The following is a 24,080-nucleotide window of genomic DNA, read 5'->3' as shown; positions in this document are numbered from 1 at the left end:
TTTATTCTTTTTTCTCTAAACTTTCCTTCTCGCTTCATTTCATTCATTTCATCTTCCATCACTGATACCCTTTCCTCCAGTTGATCGCATTGGCTACTGAGGCTTCTGCAGTCTTCACATAATTCTCGAAACTTGGCTTTCAGCTCCATCAGCTCCTTTAAGCACTTCTCTGCATTGGTTATTTTAGTTAAACATTCGTCTAACTTTTTTTCAAAGTTTTTAACTTCTTTGCCATTGGTTTGAATTTCCTCCCGTAGCTCAGAGTAGTTTGATCATCTGAAGCCTTCTTCTCTCAACTCATCAAAGTCATTCTCCATCCAGCTTTGTTCCGTTGCTGGTGAGGAACTGCATTCCTTTGAAGGAGGAGAAGCGCTCTGCTTTTTAGAGTTTCCAGTTGTTCTGCTCTGTTTTTTCCCCATCTTTGTAGTTTTTTCTACTTTTGGTCTTTGATGATGGTGATGTACAGATGGGTTTTTGGTGTGGGTGTCCTTTCTGTTTGTTAGTTTTCCTTCTAATAGACAGGACCTGCAGTTGCAGGTCTGCTGGAGTTTGCTATAGGTCCACTCCAGACCCTGTTTGGCTGGGTGTCAGCAGCAGTGGCTGCAGAACAGCAGATTTTCATGAACTGCAAATTCAGCTGTCTGACAGTTCCTCTGGAAGTTTTGTCTCAGAGGAGTACCCAGCTGAGTGAGGTGTCAGTCTGTCCCTACTGGGGGATGCCTCCCAGTTAGTCTGCTCGGGGGTCAGGGTCCCACTTTAGGAGGCAATCTGCCCATTCTCAGATCTCCAGCTGCATGCTGGGAGAACCACTACTCTCTTCAAAGCTGTCAGACAGGGACATTTAAGTCTGCAGAGGTTACTCTGACTTTTTGTTTGTCTGTGCCCTGCCCCCAGAGATGGAGCCTACAGAGGCAGGCAGGCCTCCTTGAGCTGTGGTGGGTTTCACCCAGTTCGAGCTTCCCAGCTGCTTTGTTTACCTAAGCAAGCCTGGGCAATGGCGGGCACCCCTCCCCCAGCCTGGCTGCCACCTTGCAGTTTGATCTCAGACTGCTGTGCTAGCGATCAGCGAGACTCCGTGGGTGTAGGACCTTCCGAGCCACGTGCGGGACACAATCTCCTGATGTGCCGTTTTCCAAGCCCGTTGGAAAAGCGCAGTATTAGGGTGGGAGTGACCCAATTTTCCAGGTGCTGTCTGTCACTCCTTTCTTTGACTAGGAAAGGGAACTCCCTGACCCCTGATGCGCTTCCCGAGTGAGGCAATGCCTCGTTTTGCTTCGGCTCGTGCACGGTGTGCTGCACCGACTGTCCTGCACCCACTGTTTGGCACTCCCTAGTGAGATGAACCCAGTACCTCAGATGGAAATGCAGAAATCACCCGTCTTCTGCGTTGCTCACCCTGGGAGCTGTAGACCGGAGCTGTTCCTATTCCGGAAAGCTCTTTTTTTTTGAGAAGGAGTCTCACTCTGTCACCCAGCCTGGAGTGCAGTGGTGCAATCTCTGCTCACTGCAACCTCCATGTCCCGGGGTCAAGCAATTGCCCTGCTTCAGCCTCTCAGGTAACTGGGTCTACAGGCACATGCCACCAGGCCTGGCTAATTTTTGTATTTTTAAGTGTAGACAGGGTTTCGCCATGTTGGCCAGGCTGATCTTGAACTCCTACCTCAAGTGATCCGCCTGCCTCAGGCTTCCAAAGTGTTGAGATTACAGGTGTGAGCCACTGTGCCTAGCCTCCCAAAGTATTCTATCCAAAATAAAAATGTAATATAATTCCCTTGATTAAAATTCATTAAATATTACTCTTAGTTTTCAGAATACAAATCCAAAGACCTTGGTTAACATGGCTCATCAAATGTTTGATTTAAGAGTATCTTCCAAAACACAATGCAAGTCTATTTTGGTTCAGGAACTCTGTTTCTAGAAACATATCCCCTCACACAAGAGTACATGATTATATTCATAATGTTCATCGCAGAATTACTGCAAGAACAAAAATATAAATAAAATCCAAATCATAATGGGATTTGATTATATTATAATATACCCATAACAAGTTTCAGAAAATAACACAGAGCAAATCCTGTTTTCGTAAAAAAGTCAATAAATAGGCCAGGTGTGGTAGCTCACGCCTGTAATCCCAGCACTTTGGGAGGTTGAGGCAGGTGGATCACCTGAGGTCAGGAGTTCAAGACCAGCCTGACCAGCATGAAGAAACCCTGTCTCTACAAAACTAGCCAGGTGTGGTGGCGCATGCCTGTAATCCCAGCTACTCTGAAGGCTGAGGCAGGAGAATCGCTTAAACCCAGGAGGTAGAGGTTGTGGTGAGCCGAGATCATGCCACCGCACTCCAGCCTGGGCAACAAGAGTGCAACTTCGTCTCAGAAAAAAAAAAAGAGTCAACAAATACAAATTTTTAATGCATGCATAGTGCATTTCTGGAAAGACATTCACCAAACTGATAATAAAAGCTAGTTCTAAGCATGATAACTCTTTTAAAGAGTTTCATGGGTTTGCTTTTATAATTATCACTTTGATAAATCTGAAAGTTATTTTGTATATAATACAGGACAGGGAGTCTAATTTATTACTAAACGGCCAAATGCCCCCAACACTTTGCTGAGTGTTTAATCCTTTCCTTACAGATTGAAATGCTACTTTGACTCCATAAACTCCCACATATGGTTCCAATTCAAGAATCTGTTCTGTTCTACTATTTTTAATATGTTTCATTACCAGCACCAGATGCTGTAAATAAATATAGCTTCATAGTATGTAAATACACAGTACATAAATAAATATAGCTTCATTGTTTCATTACACCATGAAGGGTAATCCTCTCATTATTCATTTTCAAAACATTTTTGGCAATTTTTGCATAAATATTTTTGATAGAATTAGCATGTTAAATTCCCAAAAGATATTAAATTTATAAATTAATTTAGGGAAAACTGACTTTTTAATAAAATTGGTTCTCCCCATCAAGGAATATTATATGCCCCTAATCTGGTCTTTTTGCTGCTCCACAGAAAAAGGGGTTTGTTTTGTTTTGTTTTTTTCATTTATGAAACTGACGCACTGCCCTAAGGAGGCAGGTGATTTTCTTTTTTTTTTCATTTAGAGGTAAGTTTACTACTAATTGTTTTCATTTTTATTATTGTGGGAAAGACATCCTTTTCTTTTTTATTTTATTTTATTTTATTTTTTGAGATACAGTCTTGCTCTGTCGCCCAGGCTGGAGTGCAATGGCGCGATCTCAGCTCACTGCAAGCTCTGCCTCCCAGGTTCACGCTATTCTCCTGCCTCAGCCTCCCGAGTAGGTGGGACTACAGGTGCCCGCCACCATGCCTGGGTAATTTTTTTTGTATTTTTAGTAGAGGCGGGGTTTCACTGTGTTAGCCAGGATGGTCTCAATCTTCTGACCTCGTGATCCACCCGCCTCGGCCTCCCAAAGTGCTGGGATTACAGGTGTGAACCACTGCGCCTGGCCTCGTTTTCTTAAAAAAAAAAAAAAAAAAAAATTACTTTTCAAGACTGATGCAAAGCTAGGTGTGGCGGCTCACACCTGTAATCCCAGCACTTTGGGAGGCTGAGGTGGGCGTATCACTTAAGGTCAGGAGTTCGAGACCAGCCTGGCCAACATGGTGAAACTTCACCTCTACTGAAAACACAAAAATCAGTCGGGTGTGGTGGCATACACCTGTAATTCCAGCTACTCGGGAGGCTGGGGCAGGAGAATTGCTTGAACCCAGGAGGTGGAGGTTGCAGTGGGCCAAGATCGCGCCACTGCACTCCAGCCTGGCAGTGGGCCAAGATTCCGCCACTGCACTCCAGCCTGGCGACAGAGAGACTCTGTGGAAAAAGACATCATCTTTGTCATCGTCATCATCATCATCCCAGCACTTTGGGAGGCCAAGATGGGAGTTCAAGCCTGCAGTGAGCTATGATCGTGACACTGTACTTAGCCTGTAACAGAGTGAGGCACTGTCTCAAGCAAAAAAAAAAAAAAAAGACTGCTGCTGGCAGTTTGGAAAGCTGCTGATTTTACAGACTTCAACCTTAACCGAAATCTCATGTGGAACTTCATATGGCCATAATTGTCTGATTTGCTTAGGGTCCTGCATACCAACAAATGCCATGTAATAAAATAATGTAGCTGAAAATACAGTAAAACAAACTAACAAAAAAAACGCTGTTATTAATTTATACCTCATTCACTCTCAAGTACAGATTGCTGTCAGTAGTCAAAGCACAACCAGAATATCCCTGAGAGCCAGAAAGAACAGGGGAAATGATCTGCTGGCAGTGGGAGAAATAATGTCATCCAGACCGCATAAAAACGACACTGAATTACAAATTCCAAAGTAGAACACACAGCAATTCTAATCAATGCTGGAAATATACCTTACCTCCTCAGGAACACCAATTCGTTTAGCGGGGATTTTATGAAAAGACTCTTCAAAGAAGCTTTGTCCCTGGGAACCATAGTTCTCCATAGCAGTCTGGGAATAAATAACTCCCTGTGTTTAAAAATAAAACAGGGACAAAATAAAGTACATTACATTAAATTTTAATTATAAAGATATCAAGATAGTCTACTGGCATTTCAAACATTAAGTAGCTTAAGTCAAAAAAAAGTTAACAGTGCTGATATTAAATTTCCTCCATGTTGTCAAAGAAGTACAGTCCCCACCATCCACAAATGGATGATTCGAATGGTTATTCTGTGACCTCTTCCTCCTCCTAACCATGCCCTGGATTTCTTCATGAAAGACTTGTTTTCTGAAGGTCATGATTGCATAAGTAAATGAAAGAGGCACTTAACTGGGAACAATGGGACAGGGGACTCAGTCTATTTTAGTTTCCATTTGGCTTCTCTGCTTTGCAAGAGAAGACTGGGCAATGGCTACGTGAGACTTAGAAAAATGCAATATTTTCTTGGCTTTTTACCTAGATTGAAATTGCAAATAAAGCATTTGAATCCAATACCAATAAACTAAAATTTTAATTGTTTAGGAATTTTTAAATGTATCTTTCACTAGCTTTCTAAGGTCAGGAAAATTACTCAAAAACTGTATCCCAGGCCAGGTGCAGTGGCTCATGCCTGTAATCCCAGCACTTTGCGAAGGTGAAGCTGGAAGATTGCATGAGCCTAGGAGTTTGAGACCAGCCTGGGCAAAATAGAGAGACTATATCTCTACAAAAAATATAAAAAAGAATTAGCTGGGCATGGTGGTACACGCCTATGGTCCCAGCTACTCAGGAGGCTGAGTTGGGAGGATCGTTTGCACCCAGGAGGTCGAGGCTGTAGTGAGCCTTGATCGCACTACCGCAATTCAGCCTGGGCAATGCAGTGAGACCTTGTCTCAAACATTTAAAAAAAAAAAAAAATTGTATCTTACAGGATACAGCTATTTGTAATGGATTCAAACTGTTAAATTATGGAGAGGAGGGGAGGAAAGAGAAGTTGAAATAAAATTAGAAAATGTGGCAGTTTTAGTAACTTCAAATGATACTGGAGAGATATATTGGTTTCCAGTTACACAATATGTTGCCTTTTATTTAAAGAGGATAAAATCTAGAAGTATTAAAATTTGATCATTTAACCAAAAAAGTCTCTGGAAGGCAAACATGAATTAGTATTAGGAGCACCTTTGTCAGAGAGGAGATTACTAACTTCATGCTTGAAGTCAATCATGCTTAGTCTTCATTGAGTGGCACAGATAACACCTATTGATATTACAGAGATAAGATCTATAGATAGGCTGGGCGCGGTGGCTCATGCCTGTAATCCCAGTACTTTGGGAGGCCAAGGTGGGTGGATCACGAAGTCAGGAAATTGAGACTATCCCAGTCTCTACAAAAAATACAAAAATTAGCTGGGGGTGGTGGCACGTGCCTGTAGTCCCAGCTACTCGGGAGGCTGAGGCAGGAGAATCACTTGAACCCAGGAGGCAGAGGTTGCAGTGAGCCAAGATTGCGCCACTGCACTCCAGCCTGGGCAACAGAGCAAGACTCCTTCTAAAAAAAAAAGCCAGAATCAAGAATCACTGGTTTAACATTCTTGACAATCTGGCTGTAAATCAAAGAGTACTTCCATAATGATAATTAGACTTTCTGGGCCGGGTGCGGTGGCTCACGTCTGTAATCCCAGCACTTTGAGAGGCCATGGTCGACAGATATCCTGAGCTCAGGAGTTCGAGACCACCCAGGGCAACATGGTGAAAACCCGTCTCTACTAAAATACAAAAAATTAGCTGGGCATGGTGGCATGTGCCTGTAGTCCCAGCTACTCAGGAGGCTGAGGCACGAGAATCACTTGAGCCTCGGAGGTGGAGGTTATAGTGAGCCACGATCATGCCACTGCACTCCGGCCTAGGCAACACAGACTCCATCTCAAAAAAAAAAAACAAAAAGAAAATTAGACTTTCTCATTTTATCTGTTTTAATGTCAATCTTTTATGCTATACTTGCATATTACCAAATACCTCTATCAACACCACAAATGGAATCAGAAAAGCATAATTTGTCAATAAATTTCAATATAGATCGTTTACCTACAGGGGCAACACAATTGATCCGTACTCCACTGCAGGCCCATTCCAAAGCTAAAGATTTGGTGAGGTTGTAAACACCCGCTCTTGCAGCTCCAGAATGCCTTTGAAAGACAAAACATAAACACGACAATCAGCTTCTGTTGAATATTTCTCTTGTTCACCAAGCTCACAGGTATGCCAACTACCTGACAGAATTCCACCACAGACTTCTTGCTATGGAGTCTGTCTTGTTGAGTTTCCGTCTAAACAATGAAGAAAAAACTGTGTCCTTCAATATTAAATCCAAACCACAGCTGATGATCAAGCAAATCTCACATGGCATAGACCCAGATAAGGCTCCCCAAATCACTATGTAAGAGGAACACTTTGAAGAACTTTGATTATAAAGGAAAACAAATTGGTAATTTTAAAGATTTCAAGCATGTGGTTATTTTTAAAATCGATTTTAAATAACAAAGGAGGCCAGGTGCAGTGGCTCACACCTATAATCCCAGCATTTTGGGAGGCCAAGGTGGGCGGATCACCTGAGGTCAAGAGTTCAAGACCAGCCTGACCAACATGGTGAAACCCCATCTCTACTAAAAATACAAAAATTACTGGGCATGGTGGCAGGCATCTGTAATCCCAGCTATTCAGGAGGCTGAGGCAGGAGAATCACTTGACCCTGGGAGGTGGAGGTTGCAGTGAGCTGTTATCACACCACTGCACTCCAGCCTGGGCAACAACAGAATGACACTCCATCTCAAAGATAAACAAAGTATGGGGTCTTGTGTAGATAGACACTATGGCTTAGAATTTCTAATGACAAGATCCTCAAAACCAAATATAGGATAATTTAATGTGAGAAAATTAACTTATACAACTAATTAGGAAAATTCTTCCAATCAAAGGTATTTGAAATCAGCTGGTAAAAAACAGATTATTTAGTAAATAATGGACTTCCCTTAACATTTATTGTAGCATAGGTCTGCTGGTGATAATTCTTGAAGATTTTATATGTTTGAAAAAGTCTTTAATTCATCTTTGTTTTTGAAAGATATTTCAATGGATAAAGAATTCTAGGTTGGCATGGTTTTTTCTGTTGGCACTTTAAAGATGTTACACCACTAACTTCTAACTTGCATTGGTGCTGATGAGAAATCTGCTTCTGTATACAATGTGTCTTTTTCCTCCAGCTGCTTTTAAGATTTTCTCTTTAGCACTGGTTCTCAGCAATATGATTATGATGTGCCTTCTACACTTTTCTTCATGTTTCTTGTACTGGGGTTTGTTGAGCTTCTTGGATCTATAGGTTTATAGTCTTTATCAAATTTTGAAAATTTTCACCCACAGTGTCTTCAAATTTTTTTCTGTCCCCGTTTCTCATGTGTCTTTCAGAGACTCCAACTGTCTCACAGTTCACGAATGCTCTGTTTTTGTTTTTTGTGTTTTTGAGACAGAGTCTCGCTCTGTCACCCAGGCTGGAATGCAGTGGCATGATCTCGGCTCACTGCAACCTCTGCTTCCTGGGTTCAAGTGATTCTTCTGCCTCAGCCTCCCGAGTATCTGGCTTTATAGGGATGCGGCCATCACGCCCGGTTAATTTTTGTATTTTTAGTAGAGATGGGGTTTTGGCATGTTGGCCAGGCTGGTCTCAAACTCCTGACCTCAGGTGATCTGCCCACCTCAGCCTCCCAAAGTGCTGGGATTACAGGCATGATCCAGCACACCCAGCCTCAACTGAACATTTTACAAATTGAGTATGCCTTATTCAAAATGCTTGGAACCAGAAGTGCTTTGGATTTCAAATCTGTTCTGATTTTGTTTTTTGTTGTTGTTGTTGTTGTTGTTGTTGTTGTTTTTGAGACGGAGTCTCACTCTGTCGCCCAGGCTGGAGTGCAGTGGCACGATCTCGGCTCACTGCAAGCTCTGCCTCCTGGGTTCACACCATTCTCCTGCCTTAGCCTCCCGAGTAGCTGGGACTACAGGTGCCCGCCACCATGCCCAGCTAGTTTTTTGTATTTTTAGTAGAGACGGGGTTTCACCGTGTTAGCCAGAATGGTCTCGATCTCCTGACCTCGTGATCCACCCACCTCGGCCTCTCAAAGTGCTGGGATTACAGGCGTGAGCCACCGGGCCCGGCCAAATCTGTTCAGATTTTGGAATATTTGCATATACTACCTGGTTTAGCATCCCTAATCTGAAAATCCAAAATCTGAAATGCTCCAAAAAGCATTTCCTTTGAGCATCCTATTGGTGCTCAAAAATTTTCAGATTTTGGAGCATTCTGGATTTTGAGTTTTCAGATCGGGATGCTCAACCTATATTTGTGTAATTTTTCTTTCTCAGTGCCTGTTATCTAAGGTTATAGAAAAAGACCTTCTCTATTGCCTCTTAAAAATGCAATCTCTAGCTTCCCTAAAAAATGGAAGGAATCAGAATGTTGAAAAGATACTAAAGAAATCAGCAAATATATATATATTTTTAATCCACACTTTTCAACTGGTAAACTTGTGTTTTTCAAGTTACTTCCTGGCATATTGTTTTTCTCCCAGTTCTATTTGGATGGCCTTTAGACTCTTATAAAAGAAATGACTGAGATAGGCTGGGTGCGGTGGCTCATGCCTGTAATCCCAGCACTTTGGGAGGTTGAGGCAGGTGGATCACATGAGGTCAGGAGTTCGAGACCAGCCTGGCTAACATGGTGAAACCCCGTTTCTACTAAAAATACAAAAATTTTAGCTGGCCATGGTGGCAGGTGCCTGTAATCCCAGCTACTCAGGAGGCTGAGACAGGAGAATCGCTGGAACCCAGGAGGTGGAGGTTGCAGTGAGCCGAGATCGCACTATTGCACTCCAACTTGGGCAACAAGAGTGAAACTCCATCTCAAAAAAAAATAAAGAAAAAAAAAGAAAAGTAAGAAATAACTGAGATAGTAGGTTAAATAAGATCACTAAGTTCTTTTTTCTTTCTTTTTTTTTTTTTGGAGGGGGTACAGAGTCTCACTCCAACCTCTACCTCCCAGATTCAAGTGATTCTCATACCTCAGCCCCCACGAGTAGCTAAGATTACAGGTGTGTGACACCACACCTGGCTAAATTTTGTATTTTTAGTAGAGATGGGGTTTCACCATGTTGCCCAGGCTGGTCTCCAACTCCTGACCTCAGGTGATCTACCCACCTCAGCCTCCCAAAGTGCTGGGATTACAGGTGCGAGCCACTGCATCCAGCCCCACTGACTTCTTTTCTGAAAAAATAAATATCTATTGCCCATGGAAAAATTAATCAAAATCAGAATATGAGTCAAATATGTCAAATTCCATTATGGTGAACTTCACAAGTTATTCCAAATTCTACAGTCATAGATGTTGTAAATTGGTCATTAGTTAAAAAATGAATTTGGGGTTATTCAAAGATACTTAATGTAGGCCAAGCGCAGTGGCTCACGCCTGTAATCCCAACACTTTGGGATACTGAGGCAGGCGGATCACGAGGTCAGGAGTTCGAGACCAGCCTGGCCAGCATGGTGAAACCCTGTCACTACTAAAAATACGAAAAACTAGCCGGGCATAGTGGCGTGCACCTGTAATCCCAGCTACATGGGAGGCTGAGTCAGGAGAATTGCTTGAACCTGGGAGGCAGAGGCTGCAGTGAGCAGAAATTGCACCACTGCACTCCAGCCTGGGTGACAGAGCAAGACTCTGTCTTAAAAAAAAAAAAAAAAAAAAAGATACTTAATGTAAAAACAACTTGTAGGCCGGGCACAGTGGCTCATGCCTGTAATCTCAGCACATTGGGAGGTCAAGGTGGGCAGATCACCTGAGGTCGGGGGTTCGAGACCACCCTGACCAACATAGAGAAACCCCGTCTCTATTAAAAATACTAAATTAGCTGGGCGTGGTGGCACATGCCTGTAATCCTAGCTACTCAGGAAGCTGAGGCAGGAGAATCGCTTGAAACCAGGAGGCAGAGTTTGTGGTGAGCTGCGATAGTGCCATTGCACTCCAGCCTGGGCAACAAGAGCGAAACTCTGTCTCAAAAAAAAAAAAAAAATACTTGTAATAGGACTAAACCTAGTACATAAATACTCCCAACAAAGGACAACTAGATAATGCTCCCCCAAACTATGACTCCCAAATCCTCATCATTCTTGAGCTTTTCTTTGTAATACACACTTGAATATAAATGTTTTCCTTCTCAACCATTAAGAGTAAAAAGATCCTCCAAAGAAATGCCTTAGTTGTGATAACCCTGAGGATTTAAGCGCCCTCCTGGATGCACAGCCCCAGAGCCCCAGGGCCACAGGCTTTGGTGTAGGAACCCCTGATGCAGTTCAAACTCCTCTCCCTGGTAGTTAAGGCCTTTTGTGACTCCCACTCCCTTCCAAGGTATTAATTTCCATTTTGCCACACCACCCGTCATCACAAAGAATTATTTGTAGTTTCCAAAAGTGCCACAGTGTCTCAAATTTCTGTGTCTTTATACAGTAAATGTCTCATTGACTTGCCTTCCTTTCTCCTCCTCATATGTCACGAAACTCGAATTCACCTTTGAGACATGTTGCCAGGATGCTGCCCTCCTCTGTGCTCCTGCTTGCACACTTGCAAATACCTTTACTGGAATATCCAACACCTTCTCTCTCTGGCTGATTATTTTCATGCTTTGCTCCCTTACTAATTGTGGACTCCCCCAGAGTGTGGATGGTATCCGATTCATTTTAGTATTTCCAGATGTATCTTGCGCATGTACCTGTACTGGTCAAGTAAACAAGTGACAACCAACAGTTTCAATTTGTCTCTTAAGAGAGCTGAAATTTAAAAAAAGGAGTGCTCAATCTCTGACATTCATCCTCCTCTTCTATTGTAGAGATACCTAAACCTATGTCTTTCAAATTGTAAATTACAACACAATGCTAATAGTGAAATAAAATTAGCAAGTAATTAGCAGCAAGTGCAAAAAAGAAAATACAACAGGGTAGACCACAATAAAATTGAAAATATCAGCCGGGTGTGGTGGCTCATGCCTGTAATCCCAGCACTTTGGGAGGCTGAGGCGGGTGGATCACCTGAGGTCAGGAGTTCGAGACCAGCCTGACCAACATGGTGAAACCCCATCTCTACTAAAAATACAAAAAACTACTGGGCGTGGTGGTGGGTGCCTATAATCCCAGCTACTCAGGAGGCTGAGGCATAAGAATCACTTGAACCCAGGAAGCAGATCGCGCCATTGCACTTCAGCCTGGGCAACAAGAGTGAAACTCTATCTCAAAAAAAAAAAAAAAGAAAAAGAAAACAAAACAAAAAAGAAGGAAAGAAAGAAAAATCAGAGTGCACCATACATCGTAAGAATGTTTGCTTCACGAATTTTGTTTTGTCTATAGACAAACATACACATATATGTTTACTAGGTCAAGATGTAAAATTTCTTACTATGAGTCATGGTCCAAAGTGTGAAGGCCACTGGAAAAGGAAACGATTCTTAAGAGAACAAAAGCGAGAAATATCTGAAACACTTCTTTTCCACGTTAAAGACAAGCCGTGTTTTTTTTCTAGCCAACCGAATATCAGAAAAGCCAGTGATTTCATTTCAAAAATGTATTTTAAGAAAAGAAACTCTCATTACTTCTTACATATGCATGAAAGAGGATACATTTCACTCATAAAGGAACTACAACTTTTCTAAAGGGCAGTTTGGCAATATCTCTTAAAATCACATAGGCATTTGGCTTTGGACTTAGCAATTATACCTCTTGCAATTTAGGCTACACACTATCTGAGGTACAGAAAATGTTACTTACTGCAGGTGTTTAGTTTAGTTTTGGTAATAACAAGAGGTTGGAAACAACCCAAATGCTCACCAACTGGAAAATGGTTACATAAGTCATTCCTTACTTATGGTTTATAAAAGTGGCATATTCGCCATAAAAAAATAAGAAGAAATCTCTTTAGACTCCGTTAAGAAAATATCTCCAGGATATTTGCTTCATTTGAGAACATCAAGATACAGAATAGTGTTTATAGTATCCTAAATTTGTTGTTAAAATGTAGGAAAAAGATATGCCCCCAAAACTATTAACACTAGTTGCCTGTGAGGATGGGAAATGCCGGAAAGAACCTACAATCTGAATTATTTCTTCCAAGATGCTAAAATAGGTAAATACATTTGGCAAAGAATAATGAGCAGGAAAAGAAGGTAGAGTGGTATCGATGGCCTGCACACCATTTCTTACTCTGTTTTTAGTAACATCACATTGATTTCCACTTGAGGAAGTACCTCTTGCCTCTTCTCAGTCCATGTCCGAGCGATGATGACCGCAGTTCCTCATTCCTCAGGCTGACCATGCATAGCAGAGCAACCTCATTTCTACAGTTTTTGGTTAATGGCTGAACACATAATCAGGCAGGGTCAGTTAATGAGTATCCTCTCTGGGACCTGCTGGCACCACTAATATTGTTTTTGCTGGCATGACTTGAGAGGCACTCTCTCATTGCAGAGTTAAGAACAGCTAGAGTGTTGACCTCTAACTCTTGCTAGTACTCGCCTTTTGCCACACCTAGAGACAGCCTGCCTGAGAATGTACGCAGACATGAAGAAAGCAAAACCAAAAGGAGAGGCAGCTTCCTGCTAACATTGTGGCTGAACCTAACATGCCCTTTCCACGGTGGCTCTGCAGGTACCAGGATCCCCTCCAGGGCTTGCACAATGGCTGCGCTCTGCCCCCAGAGTTTCTCTTGCAGCAGATCTGGAGTGGGGCTGGATAATTTGCTGTGCTAACAACTTCTCCCAAGTGATGGGGATGTGGCTGGTCTGCAAGCCACTTTTGAAGAACCACTGCCCTAGATTTTTACTTAAACCAAGTTGAATTTTATTTCTATCCTATACATGTTTGGCAGTTCTGCATAATCCAGGAAATGAGCAGGGTACTAAAATTTGCATAAAGGAGGCACGTTCTCTGTGTACAGAGTGGCTAATCAGAGGCACAAAACCTTAGAAACTTTTGGAGAAAAAATCCTGGATTATCTGTTAGGAGGAACAACTTAGCAGTCCTGTGTAAAATCAAGTAGGTATATTAATGGTATTCAAATCTAAATTAACACAGATTAGTTTCATTTCTATACTTTAACAAATAAGCTATTCCCAGACAGTGATGGCCAGTTTAGTCACATCGGGATTAGAGTTGCCCAATAAAACACAAGACATCCAGTTTAATCTGAACATCAGACAAACAACAAATACTATTTTCCCTTTCCTTGGTAAATCTGGCAGTCCGCATCTGGATGGAAATGTTTTAGAAGTACTTTGAATTTTAAGTTCAAATAAAAGAAAATGCTAACTATTAGGATCACAACTCATTAAAGATATTAATGATCTTGATTTAAGAAATGTTCCCTATCCTGCTTCCCCCATTCAGAAGACAAAACTCAAAGACGTAGAAAGAAAACAACATAAAAACGCTTACACAAGTAATGGAAATCCAGCTTTAGTAGGGAGAATGATATTGACGATAGATCCTCCATGCTCTTTCATCCAGGAGCTGTAAACTGCAGGATAGAGGCAAACTCAATCATTAAATCTTTAAAGTATCCTGACCCTCCTGATACCTTGTTTCAGCACACTGCCTGTTTGATATGTTTTACATGTCCATTTACATTTCCTTATAAAAAGCCTGACTGAGGTAAAATTTACACATCATAAAATTCATCTACTTTAAGTGTGCAATGTAATGACTTTTAATAAATATACGGAGTTGTGCAACCATTACCGCAATCCAGCTTGAGAACCTTTCCATCACCCCAAAAAGTTCCTTCACACCCATCTGCAGCTTAACCCATTCCCAGGTAAACACTCATCTGTTTCTCTAGATTTGCTTTACCTTTTCGAAAATCTAAAGTAAAGTGAATCACACAATATGTGGTCTTTTGTGTCTAACTTCTTCCACTTAGAATCATGTTTGTGAGGTTCATCCACGTTGTAATGTGTTAATAGTTCCTTTTTGATTGCCGAGTAGTACTCCATTATACGGATATGCCATGTTTTATTTATCCACTTATCAGCTGATAAACATTTGGATAGTTCCACTCTGGAGCAATTATGAATACAAATCTTTGTGTGGTCATATGTTAACTCTGTTTAGCTTTTAAAGAAACTGCCAAATGGTTTTCCAAAGTGTCCCTCCCCATTTTACATTATTGTCAGAAATGCATGGGGGATGTAGTTTCTACATGCCATTGCTGTCTGATGTTTTGATAATAGCCATCTAGTTGGGTGTGAAGTGGTATCCCACTGGAGTTTTTATTTGCATTTCCCTAATGACTATAATCATGTTGAGCTATATATCTATCCTATGTCAGTACCACACTGTCTTAAAATCAAGAAATAGCTTTGAAATCAAGAAGCATTAAGTCCTCCAACTTTCTTCTTTTGCAAAATTGTTTTGGCTATTCTGGGCCCTCTGCATCTCCATATGTAGTTTAGGATCAGTTAATTTCTACAAAAATTGACAGGGATTGCATTGAATCTACAGATCAATTTGGGAAGAACTAACACGTTAACAATATTGGACCTTCTAACCCATAAACACTGAATATCTTTACATTATTTAAATCTTCTTTGATTTCTCTCAGCAATGTCTGGCAGTTTGTGGCATACAAGTCTTAAACTTTTTCTGTTAACTTCATTGTTAAATATTTTGTTACTTATATATGCTTGAAAACATATATGAAAAATATATGAAAACATATAAAATCATTTGATTTTAGCACAAGAAAGGAGAATAACCATTTATTTAAATTATTCTACACAGACTTTCTGCTTCTGGATAAATACCACCATATACATATATTTATTTATTTCCTAGTTCTGAAAATGTCTAGAAGTAATGATAACCCAGTAGTAGTGAACACATATAGTACCCAAATCTCGCCTTCTAAAAATCATTCCCGACTAGGAGTGGTGGCTCACACCTGTAATCCCAGCACTTTGGGAGGTCAAGGTGAGAGGATCACTTAAGGCCAGGAGGTCAAGACCAGCCTGGGCAACACAGAAAAACTCTGTCTCTATGAAAAATTTAAAAATTAGCCTGGCATGGTGTCATGTGCCTATAGTAGCAGCTGCTCGGTAGGCTGAAGCAGGGAGAATTGCTTGACCCCAGGAGTTCAAGGCTGCAGTGGGCTATGCAGCCTTGAACCACTACTCTCCAGCCTGGGTGGCAGAGCAAGACTCTCTCTCCAAAAAGTAAATAAATAAATAAGCAAACAATAATTATTATTCCCTACTAAAGGGAACTAGGTCTTCTTGGAGAAACAGGTCTGAGCCATTTCAAAAAGACAGAGAAGCCAGATTAGCCAGTCAACTAGAACATCAGAGAGAAAATGACAATAATGGGTTAGAAATACTGAATAAAAATAAATTCCATTCATCAATAGTAATGCTTAGTAGGGAGGTGAGAAAAAAAAGAAAAACTCATCTTTATAAAAGAATGCCAATTAATAAATAAGGCATAAATTTTTAAAATCATTATTTTGCATCTTCCAATTCTGAAACTGAATCGGGCAAGAATCAAAAATGGAATGAGCTGGGAGCAGTGCCTCACACCTATATCCCAGCACTTTGAGAGGCAGAGGCGGATGGATGGCTTCAGCCCAGGAGTTTGAGACCAGCCTCAGCAACATAGGGAGACCCCGGCTCTACCAAAAAAACAAACAAACAAACAAACAAAAAAAAACAATTAGCTGAGCATGGTGGTTAGTAGACTAGCATGCACCTGTACCTCCAGCTACTCAGGAGGTGGGAGAATTGATTGAGCCCGGGGGTGGAGGCTGCAGTGAGCCACAATCACGTCACTGCGCTCCAACCCAGGTGACAGAGCGAAACCCTGTCTCAAAAAAAAAAAAGGAATCTAAACCCATTGGATAAAAGTACATAGGAAAACAGTATCTTCACATGGTCTCAAAGTATTATCCACAGATTACTTATAGTTTACAAATAGAAAAATGTGTCTTTACAACAGAAAGGTTTGGTGGTCAGAATCTTAGACAAGTGAAAAAATTTAAGATGACCAATAGTAAAACCACCTTAACTATAGACTTACAGGTGTAATGCAATAAGAAGTATATATACCATATATGAAGGGGTCTTGCCAGAAATATTTAAATGAATATAATCACCACAAAACAATTAGAGAAATCCAGAATTTGGAACATTCTATAAGTCACTGTTATGAAATATAAAAAGTATGGATTTTTTTTAGAGTACAAGAAACTAAAGAGACATAAACAAATGCAATACATGAATTTGATAACATCTTAGATTTTAAAAGCTGGGAAAACAATTAGGGAAATTTCAATAAGGACTATATAATGAGTGATTTTATTGAATTACTGTGAATTTTCTTAGGTGTAATAATAGTATTGTAATTATATAGAAAATGTGTTTATATTTAAGAGATATATAAGCAAAGTATCATTGTATCTGTAATTTGCTTTCAAAACGAGTGTGTGTGTGTGTGTGTGTGTGTGTGTTTGTGTGTGCACACATGCGTGCAGAGAGGGCGAGAGAGAGAGAGAGAAAGAGAGATCATGTAAATGGGAATGTCAGTGCGTGGTGAATTTTTTTGTTTGTTTGTTTTTGAGACAGAGTCTCACTCTGTCACCCAGCCTGGAGGCACCATCCCAGCTCACTGCAACCTCCGCCTCCCAGGTTCAAGCGATTCTCCTGCCTCAGCCTCCCAAGTAGCTGGGACTATAAGCAGGCACCACCACTCCCGGCTGATGTTTGTATTTTTAGTGGAGACAGCGTTTCCCCATGTTGGCCAGGCTGGTCTCAAACTCCTGACCTCAAGTGATCCGCCCACCTTGGCCTTCCAAAGTGCTGAGATTACAGGCATGAGCCATCGCACCTGACAATGCTTCATGAATCTAAATGATAGGTATACAGAAATCCATTGTATCATTGCTTCAACTTTCCCACAGATCCAACATTTTTCCAAAAGTAAATTGGGGTAAAAATTCCTGTATCAGTAAAATGAATAATAAAAGTCTATAGGAAAGTCCAAATTCACCAATAATTTATATGTGGATTTTTTTCACAATTCTTTAACAATAGCATATTGTGTCCCAGGGTACAAGCTGAAACAGACTGGGTGGGGACTTTAGGGCAGTCATCTTTTAAATCATTTTAATTGCATAAGTAATATATGGTCATATTCGAAAAAGTAGAAAGGGCAGAGAAGCACAAAGAAAAAAATAAAAATAATATGTAATTTTACCTCCTGGAGGTGATACATGTCAATACAGTTACGTGTCACAACAATGTTTTGGTCAAAGACAGATTGCATATATAATAGTAGTCCCATAAGATTATAATACCACATTTTTTCTGTACTTTTTCTATGTCGAGATACACAAATACTTGATGTTACAATTGCCTACAGTATTCAGTACAGCAATATGCTATACAGGTTTGTAGCCTAGGTGTGTAGTAGGCTATACCATCCAGGTTTGTGTAGGTACACTCCATGATGTTCATACAACAACTAAATTGCCTAATGACACATTTCTCAGAACAAATCCCTGTTGTTAAACAACACGACTGTATTTTGGTATAAATTTTTTCAGAATCATTTCTATTCATATATATGCACACATAAATACATACTGTTTTTTTTACAGAAATGTGAACATGTTGGATAAAATATTTTATAACTTGCTTTTTTGGCAGTGATATCTGGCAATATTTTTTCATGTTAATGAGTACATTTTTATGTCAATATTTTTAATGGCTGCATAGTTCTTTATCATATAGATGTATAAAACTTCACTCAACTAATATTTTACTCCAGAATATTTGCATGGTTTTCAGTTTTTCACTATTATTTTCAAGATACAGAAAAATATGGCTGGGCGCAGTGGCTCATGCCTGTAATCCCAGCATTTTGGGAGGCCGAGGTGGGTGGATCACAGGGTCAGGAGATGGAGACTATCCTGGCCAACATGGTGAAACCCCGTCCCTACTAAAAATATAAAAATTAGCCAGATGTGGTGGTAGGCGCCTGTAGTCCCAGCTACTTGGGAGGCTGAGGCAGGAGAATCACTTGAACCTGGGAGGTGGAGGTTGCAGTGAGCAGAGATCACGCCACTGCACTCCAGCCTGTGCGACAGAGTGAGACTCCGTCTCCAAAAGAAAAAAAAAAGAAAAAAGAAAAATATAACTTAGGAAAAGTAAAAACTAAAAGCCCCAAATAAGTAAAAGCAAAAATAATAGGCCTTGTATTTGTTTTACTTTTTATTTATTTATTTGAGACAGAGTCTCACTCTTGTCACCCAGGCTCGAGTACAGTGACACGATCTTGGCTCAATGCAACCTCCGCTTCTCGGGTTCAAGAGATTCTCCTGCCTCAGCCTCCTGAGTAGCTGGGACTACAGATGCACGCTGCCTGGCTAATATTTTTTTTTTTTGTATCTTAGTAGAGACGGGGTTTCACCGTGTTGCCCAGGCTGGTCTCAAACTCCTGAGCTCAGGTAATCTGCCCGCCTCGGCCTCCCAAAGTGCTGGGATTACAGGCATGAGCCACCATGCCCGGCCAGCCTTGTATTGTTTAATTCAGTTTTGGCTAATAAAAATCATGGCTGAATTTCAATTCTGTAGACTTTTAATTGACAGTTGTTAGTAAGGAATCTTGGATTGGTAAGACATTGCTGATTTGCTTGTTAGAAGGAGTGAAAGCACCGAGTTATAAAGCTTGGGTTAGAGACCACTAGTTGTCTCCCAATACTCATTCTCCCTTTCTTCCGTAGAAATAGAATTTGTTTTAGGCACATAGCTGCCCACCTAAGGACTCTATTTCCCAGTTTCTTTTACAGCTAGGTATGATCATTTAACTGAATTCTAGCTGATGAATGTGAGCAAACATCATGGTGCTTCCAGATGGTGCCCATAAAAGGAATGGGTGAGCATTACACTTTTTCCTCATTCCTGTTGTCTGGAATGCAGATTTGATAGCAAGAACTGGAGCAGCCCTCTTGAATCATGAAATGGAAACCACAGGTCAAGAACAGTAGAGCAATAAGAAGGATCCTCAGTTCCTAATGATTATGAAACTACCATATAATCCTTACACTACCTACCCGGACTTTTTATGTGAGAAAAATAAACTCATATTCAAGCCCTGTTATTTCTGGGTTTTTCCATTGGAACAACCCAACTTGTACAACAACTTAGACAGAGGTTGATTCTGCTCGTTAGGTAGAGATGTCTGCAAGACCTCTGACTTGTAGATACTAAGAATATAAAGCCTAATTCATGTTGGCATGAAGACCCTTTGAGATAGGGTTGTACTTGTTCTGTATTTTTCATCATAAGAAAGATTTGGGTAGTTTTTACAAAATCTCTTGAGTTACCCAACTCAGGAGTTCAGTACTAACCACCCACGAAACATGACCTTTAATCCAAAGACTATGTATGCATGCTAATTAGTTGTTAGAGAGCATACAGACTCTGTCTCTGGTATTCTCCCTGAATTTATTAATTGGTTCTGCTAAAAGATTTAATAGATTAATTCTTAAAAACAAAGTAAGTGTGAGAGTTTCCTCAAATTTTATGAACAAATTAATAGCTAAATCTATGTACAGATCATTAATAATTTTCGCATAATAAATTCCAAGAAATAAAATGATGAGATTGAAGGATATCCACATTTTATAAATATTGCCAAATTACTACACTGAAATGTACCAATTTACATTCCTATGTTGTAAGTGAGAAAATCCAGCCAATAAATGTTAATGACATGGGGCTTCTGAGTCCCTAATAGGATTCCTGAGATCTCTAAATAAAGACATGGTGACTTGTGGATACTGATGGTACTTGCCTGCTTTGCACATGTAGAAGGTACCCGTCAGGTTGGTCTCAAGCACAGCGTGCCATCCCTTAGGACTGATGTGTTCAGCAGGGGAAAGAAACTGGCCTCCTCCATTGTTCACCAAGAAATCGATCTTACCATAAGTATCTAAGGTAGATTTGACCAAATTATTCACCTAAAGAAGAACAGTAGAAGTTACTAAAAGGAAAAGTTTAATAGCCCAACTTGCTACCTCGCCTGATTGCTTGCTCTAGAGTTTGCAATCTCTCACAGTGAACAGTCACTCCAAGTACCACAATGAATGAACATGCAGCAATGAATAAGACTAAAAATCCCACACCAATGAGTAATGTACCAGCACCCAATACCCATAGATCACAAAGCTAAAATTGTAATTTTGACGACAAGATATATAGAAGGGCCTGGAACACCCTTGAGTAGGGCAGGCCTCGGTCATATATTAATTTGTAAGATACCAACCCAGAATAAACAGTGATGAAATCAGATTAAAATGAACATTAAAAAATGACTCAAAGGGACAGGCATGGTGGCTCACGCCTGTAACCCTAGCACTTCGGGAGGCCGAGGCAGGCAGATCACCTGAGGTCAGAAGTTTGAGACCAGCCTGGCCAACATGGTGAAACCCGTCTTTATCAAAAATACAAAAATTAGCTGGGCATGGTAGCATGTACCTATAGTCCCAGCTACTCAGGAGGCTGAGTCAGGAGAATTGCTTGAACCTGGGAGGTGTAGGTTGCAGTGAGCTGATATCGCGCCACTGCCTTCCAGCCTGGGCAACAGGAGAAGACTTTGTCTCAAAAATAAAAATAAAAATAAAGACTTAAAGGGCAAAAGGCCATCTCTAGCTGAGACCACATTCTTGCCTCCCTTCCTCTCCTTCTCCAGGAGTCACTGGCTCAGTAAATCATTAACATGAGAATCTCTTTCACAGCCTCTGCTTCTAGTGAGCCTCATCTAAGACAGCTACAATAGGAGAAACTGAAGCACAGCCAGGTTTAAGAACCATTACTGCAAATTACAATGAATGAATAAATGATACGGATATATCTCCATTACCTCCTCCTCCTTCCGGATGTTGCATTGTATAGGAATGACTCGTGCCTGCTTTGTGGGAGGTAGGTTGGCCTGCAGTTCATCTGCCGCAGACTTCAATCTCTCCAACTTACGGGATGCAATGACCACATTACTCCCTGAGGAGAAACAGCCAGAGAACAAATAAATATGCCTTCATGGGATGCAATGACCACATTATGCAATGACCACTGTTTATTTGAAAACTAAACAGCCAGGGAACAAATAAATATGCCTTCATGAGTTGTCCAAATTCCAACAATAATAATATTGAAAAAATATATCATGTGTTCCATTTTTTTAAGTATTTTTTATTTTAGAGTCAAGGTCTCACCCTGTTGCTCAGGCTAGAGTCCAGTGGCTTGATCATAGCTCACTGTAACCTTGAACTTCTGCCGGGCTAAAGTAATCCTCCCACCTGGCCTCCCAAAGTTCTGGGACTACAGACACAAGTCACTGCACCTGGCCATGTGTGTCCCTATGTCTTAAAAAAAAAAAAGCTGAATTAGTACTTCTGCTTCTGGACAAGATGGAGTAACAGAAACTGGATTTGCTCTCCATCCTGAAATAACTAAAAAATTGGACAAAATATATGAAACGATGGTTTTGTGGCACTGGACATCAAGTAGCACTGGATGGTCATCTCTGGGACAGTGAAATCAAACATGAGCCCCTGGATTGCCCCAGCTTGCTGCCTGGAGAAAGGTTGTACACTGCAGCAAGGGAGGGGAACACATTCAGAGACCAAAGTCTCCCTGGTGGAAGAGGTGAAGTTGGGAGTCTAGGGGGCCAAGGCAGTGAGATTGCCCAGGGGATAGGGAGAAAAGATATACAGAGAGCGAGAACTCCAGAGATCTGCAGAGTCTCTCTTGAATCTTCACCTGAGTACCGATCGATGCTTGGGAATAAATCAAAGAGGAAAGAACTAGCAAAAATGGGCAGGGAGATCAAACCCTGGCACTCACACAGCACTGGGAATGGTTAGTGTGCCCACCAGAAAAAAACCTTTCACGGGGCATTCGGTAAAATACGCAGAAGCAGATGGCTTCCGCAGTGAGGCAAAATTCACCATAGACTAAAGGCTGCTCAAAACAAGCCTCTTTTAGAGTATCAGGTTGTTTTTTTTGTTGTTTTTGAGACAGAGTCTCGCTCTTTCACCCAGGCTGGAGTGCAGTGGCGCGATCTCGGCTCACTGCAAGCTCTGCCTCCCGGGTTCACGCCATTCTCCTGCCTCAGCCTCCCGAGTACCTGGGACTACAGGCGCCCGCCACCACGCCCGGCTAATTTTTTGTATTTTTAGTAGAGACGGGGTTTCACTGTGTTAGCCAGGATGGTCTCGATCTCCTGACCTCGTGATCCGCCCGCCTCGGCCTCCCAAAGTGCTGGGATTACAGGCATGAGCCACCGCGCCCGGCCAAGTATCAGGTTGTTTTCAAGTGACCTAACTGTATCCCAGAACAAAGCTCAAGAATATATACATTTTTTTTTTTTTTTTTTTTGAGACAGAGTCTCGCTCTGTGGCCAGACTGGGGTGCAGTGGCATGATCTCAGCTCACTGCAACCTCCATCTCCCAGGTTCAAACAATTCTCCTGCTTCAGCCTCCCAAGTAGCTGCGACTACAGGTGTGCACCACCAGGCCTGGCTAATTTTTATATTTTTAGTAGAGACGGAGTTTCACCATGTTGGCCAGGATGGTCTCAATCTCTTGCGCCTGTCTAAGAATATTTATAAGAATATAAAAATAGCCAACATCCATCAAGGTCAAATTCAGTATCTGGCATCCAACAAAAAAAACTACCAGGCATGCCAAGGAACAAGAAAATAGCAGCACATAATGAGGAGAAAAGTCAATTAATAAAAACAGACCCAGGCCGGACGCAGTGGCTCACACCTGTAATCCCAGCACTTTGGGAGGCTGAGGCGGGCCGATCATGAGGTCAGGAGTTTGAGACCAGCCTGACCAACATGGTGAAACCCTGTCTCTACTAAAAATACAAAAAGTAGGCCGGGCGCGGTGGCTCAAGCCTGTAATCCCAGCACTTTGGGAGGCCGAGGCGGGTGGATCACGAGGTCAGGAGATCGAGACCATCCTGGCTAACACGGTGAAACCCCGTCTCTACTAAAAAATACAAAAAAATTAGCCGGGCGTGTTGGTGGGCGCCTGTGGTCCCAGCTACTCGGGAGGCTGAGGCAGGAGAATGGCGTGAATCCAGGAGGTGGAGGTTGCGGTGAGCCGAGATCGCACCACCGCACTCCAGCCTGGGGGACAGAGAAAGACTCCGTCTCAAAAAAAAATAAATAAATAAAATAAAATAAAATAAAATAAAATAAAAAAATAAAAATACAAAAAGTAGCCAGTCCTGGTGGTATGTGCCTATAATCCCAGCTACTCAGGAGGCTGAGGCAGGAGAATTGCTTGAACCCAGGAGACAGATGGTGCAGCAGCTGAGATCACCCCACTGCACTCCAGCCTGAGCAACAGGACAAGACTCCATATCAAAAAAAAAAAAAAAAAAAAAAAAAACCAGAACCAGAAATGACACTGATGATATAATTAAATAGACCAGTGATGAAGAGAAAAATCTTTTTTTTTTTTTTTT

General features: G+C 41.3%; 1 protein-coding gene across 1 annotated transcript in view; it reads right to left on the bottom strand.

Moving 5' to 3' along the window:
- PECR (peroxisomal trans-2-enoyl-CoA reductase) overlaps window positions 1–24,080 on the bottom strand; it is a 55,517-nt gene that overhangs the window by 12,583 nt on the left and 18,854 nt on the right. The window contains exons 2-6 of the mRNA XM_032754586.2: window positions 21,465–21,598; window positions 20,397–20,562; window positions 13,989–14,070; window positions 6,556–6,652; window positions 4,404–4,514 (exon numbers count right to left, since the gene is read on the bottom strand). Coding sequence (XP_032610477.1) covers window positions 4,404–4,514; window positions 6,556–6,652; window positions 13,989–14,070; window positions 20,397–20,562; window positions 21,465–21,598 — 590 coding nt within the window. The remainder of the gene's footprint in view (window positions 1–4,403; window positions 4,515–6,555; window positions 6,653–13,988; window positions 14,071–20,396; window positions 20,563–21,464; window positions 21,599–24,080) is intronic.

The sequence above is a fragment of the Hylobates moloch genome, unplaced genomic scaffold (assembly GCF_009828535.3).
Source record: "Hylobates moloch isolate HMO894 unplaced genomic scaffold, HMol_V3 SCAFFOLD_1, whole genome shotgun sequence".
Taxonomy (NCBI): domain Eukaryota; kingdom Metazoa; phylum Chordata; class Mammalia; order Primates; family Hylobatidae; genus Hylobates; species Hylobates moloch.
This window is presented reverse-complemented; position numbering and strand designations above follow the sequence as displayed.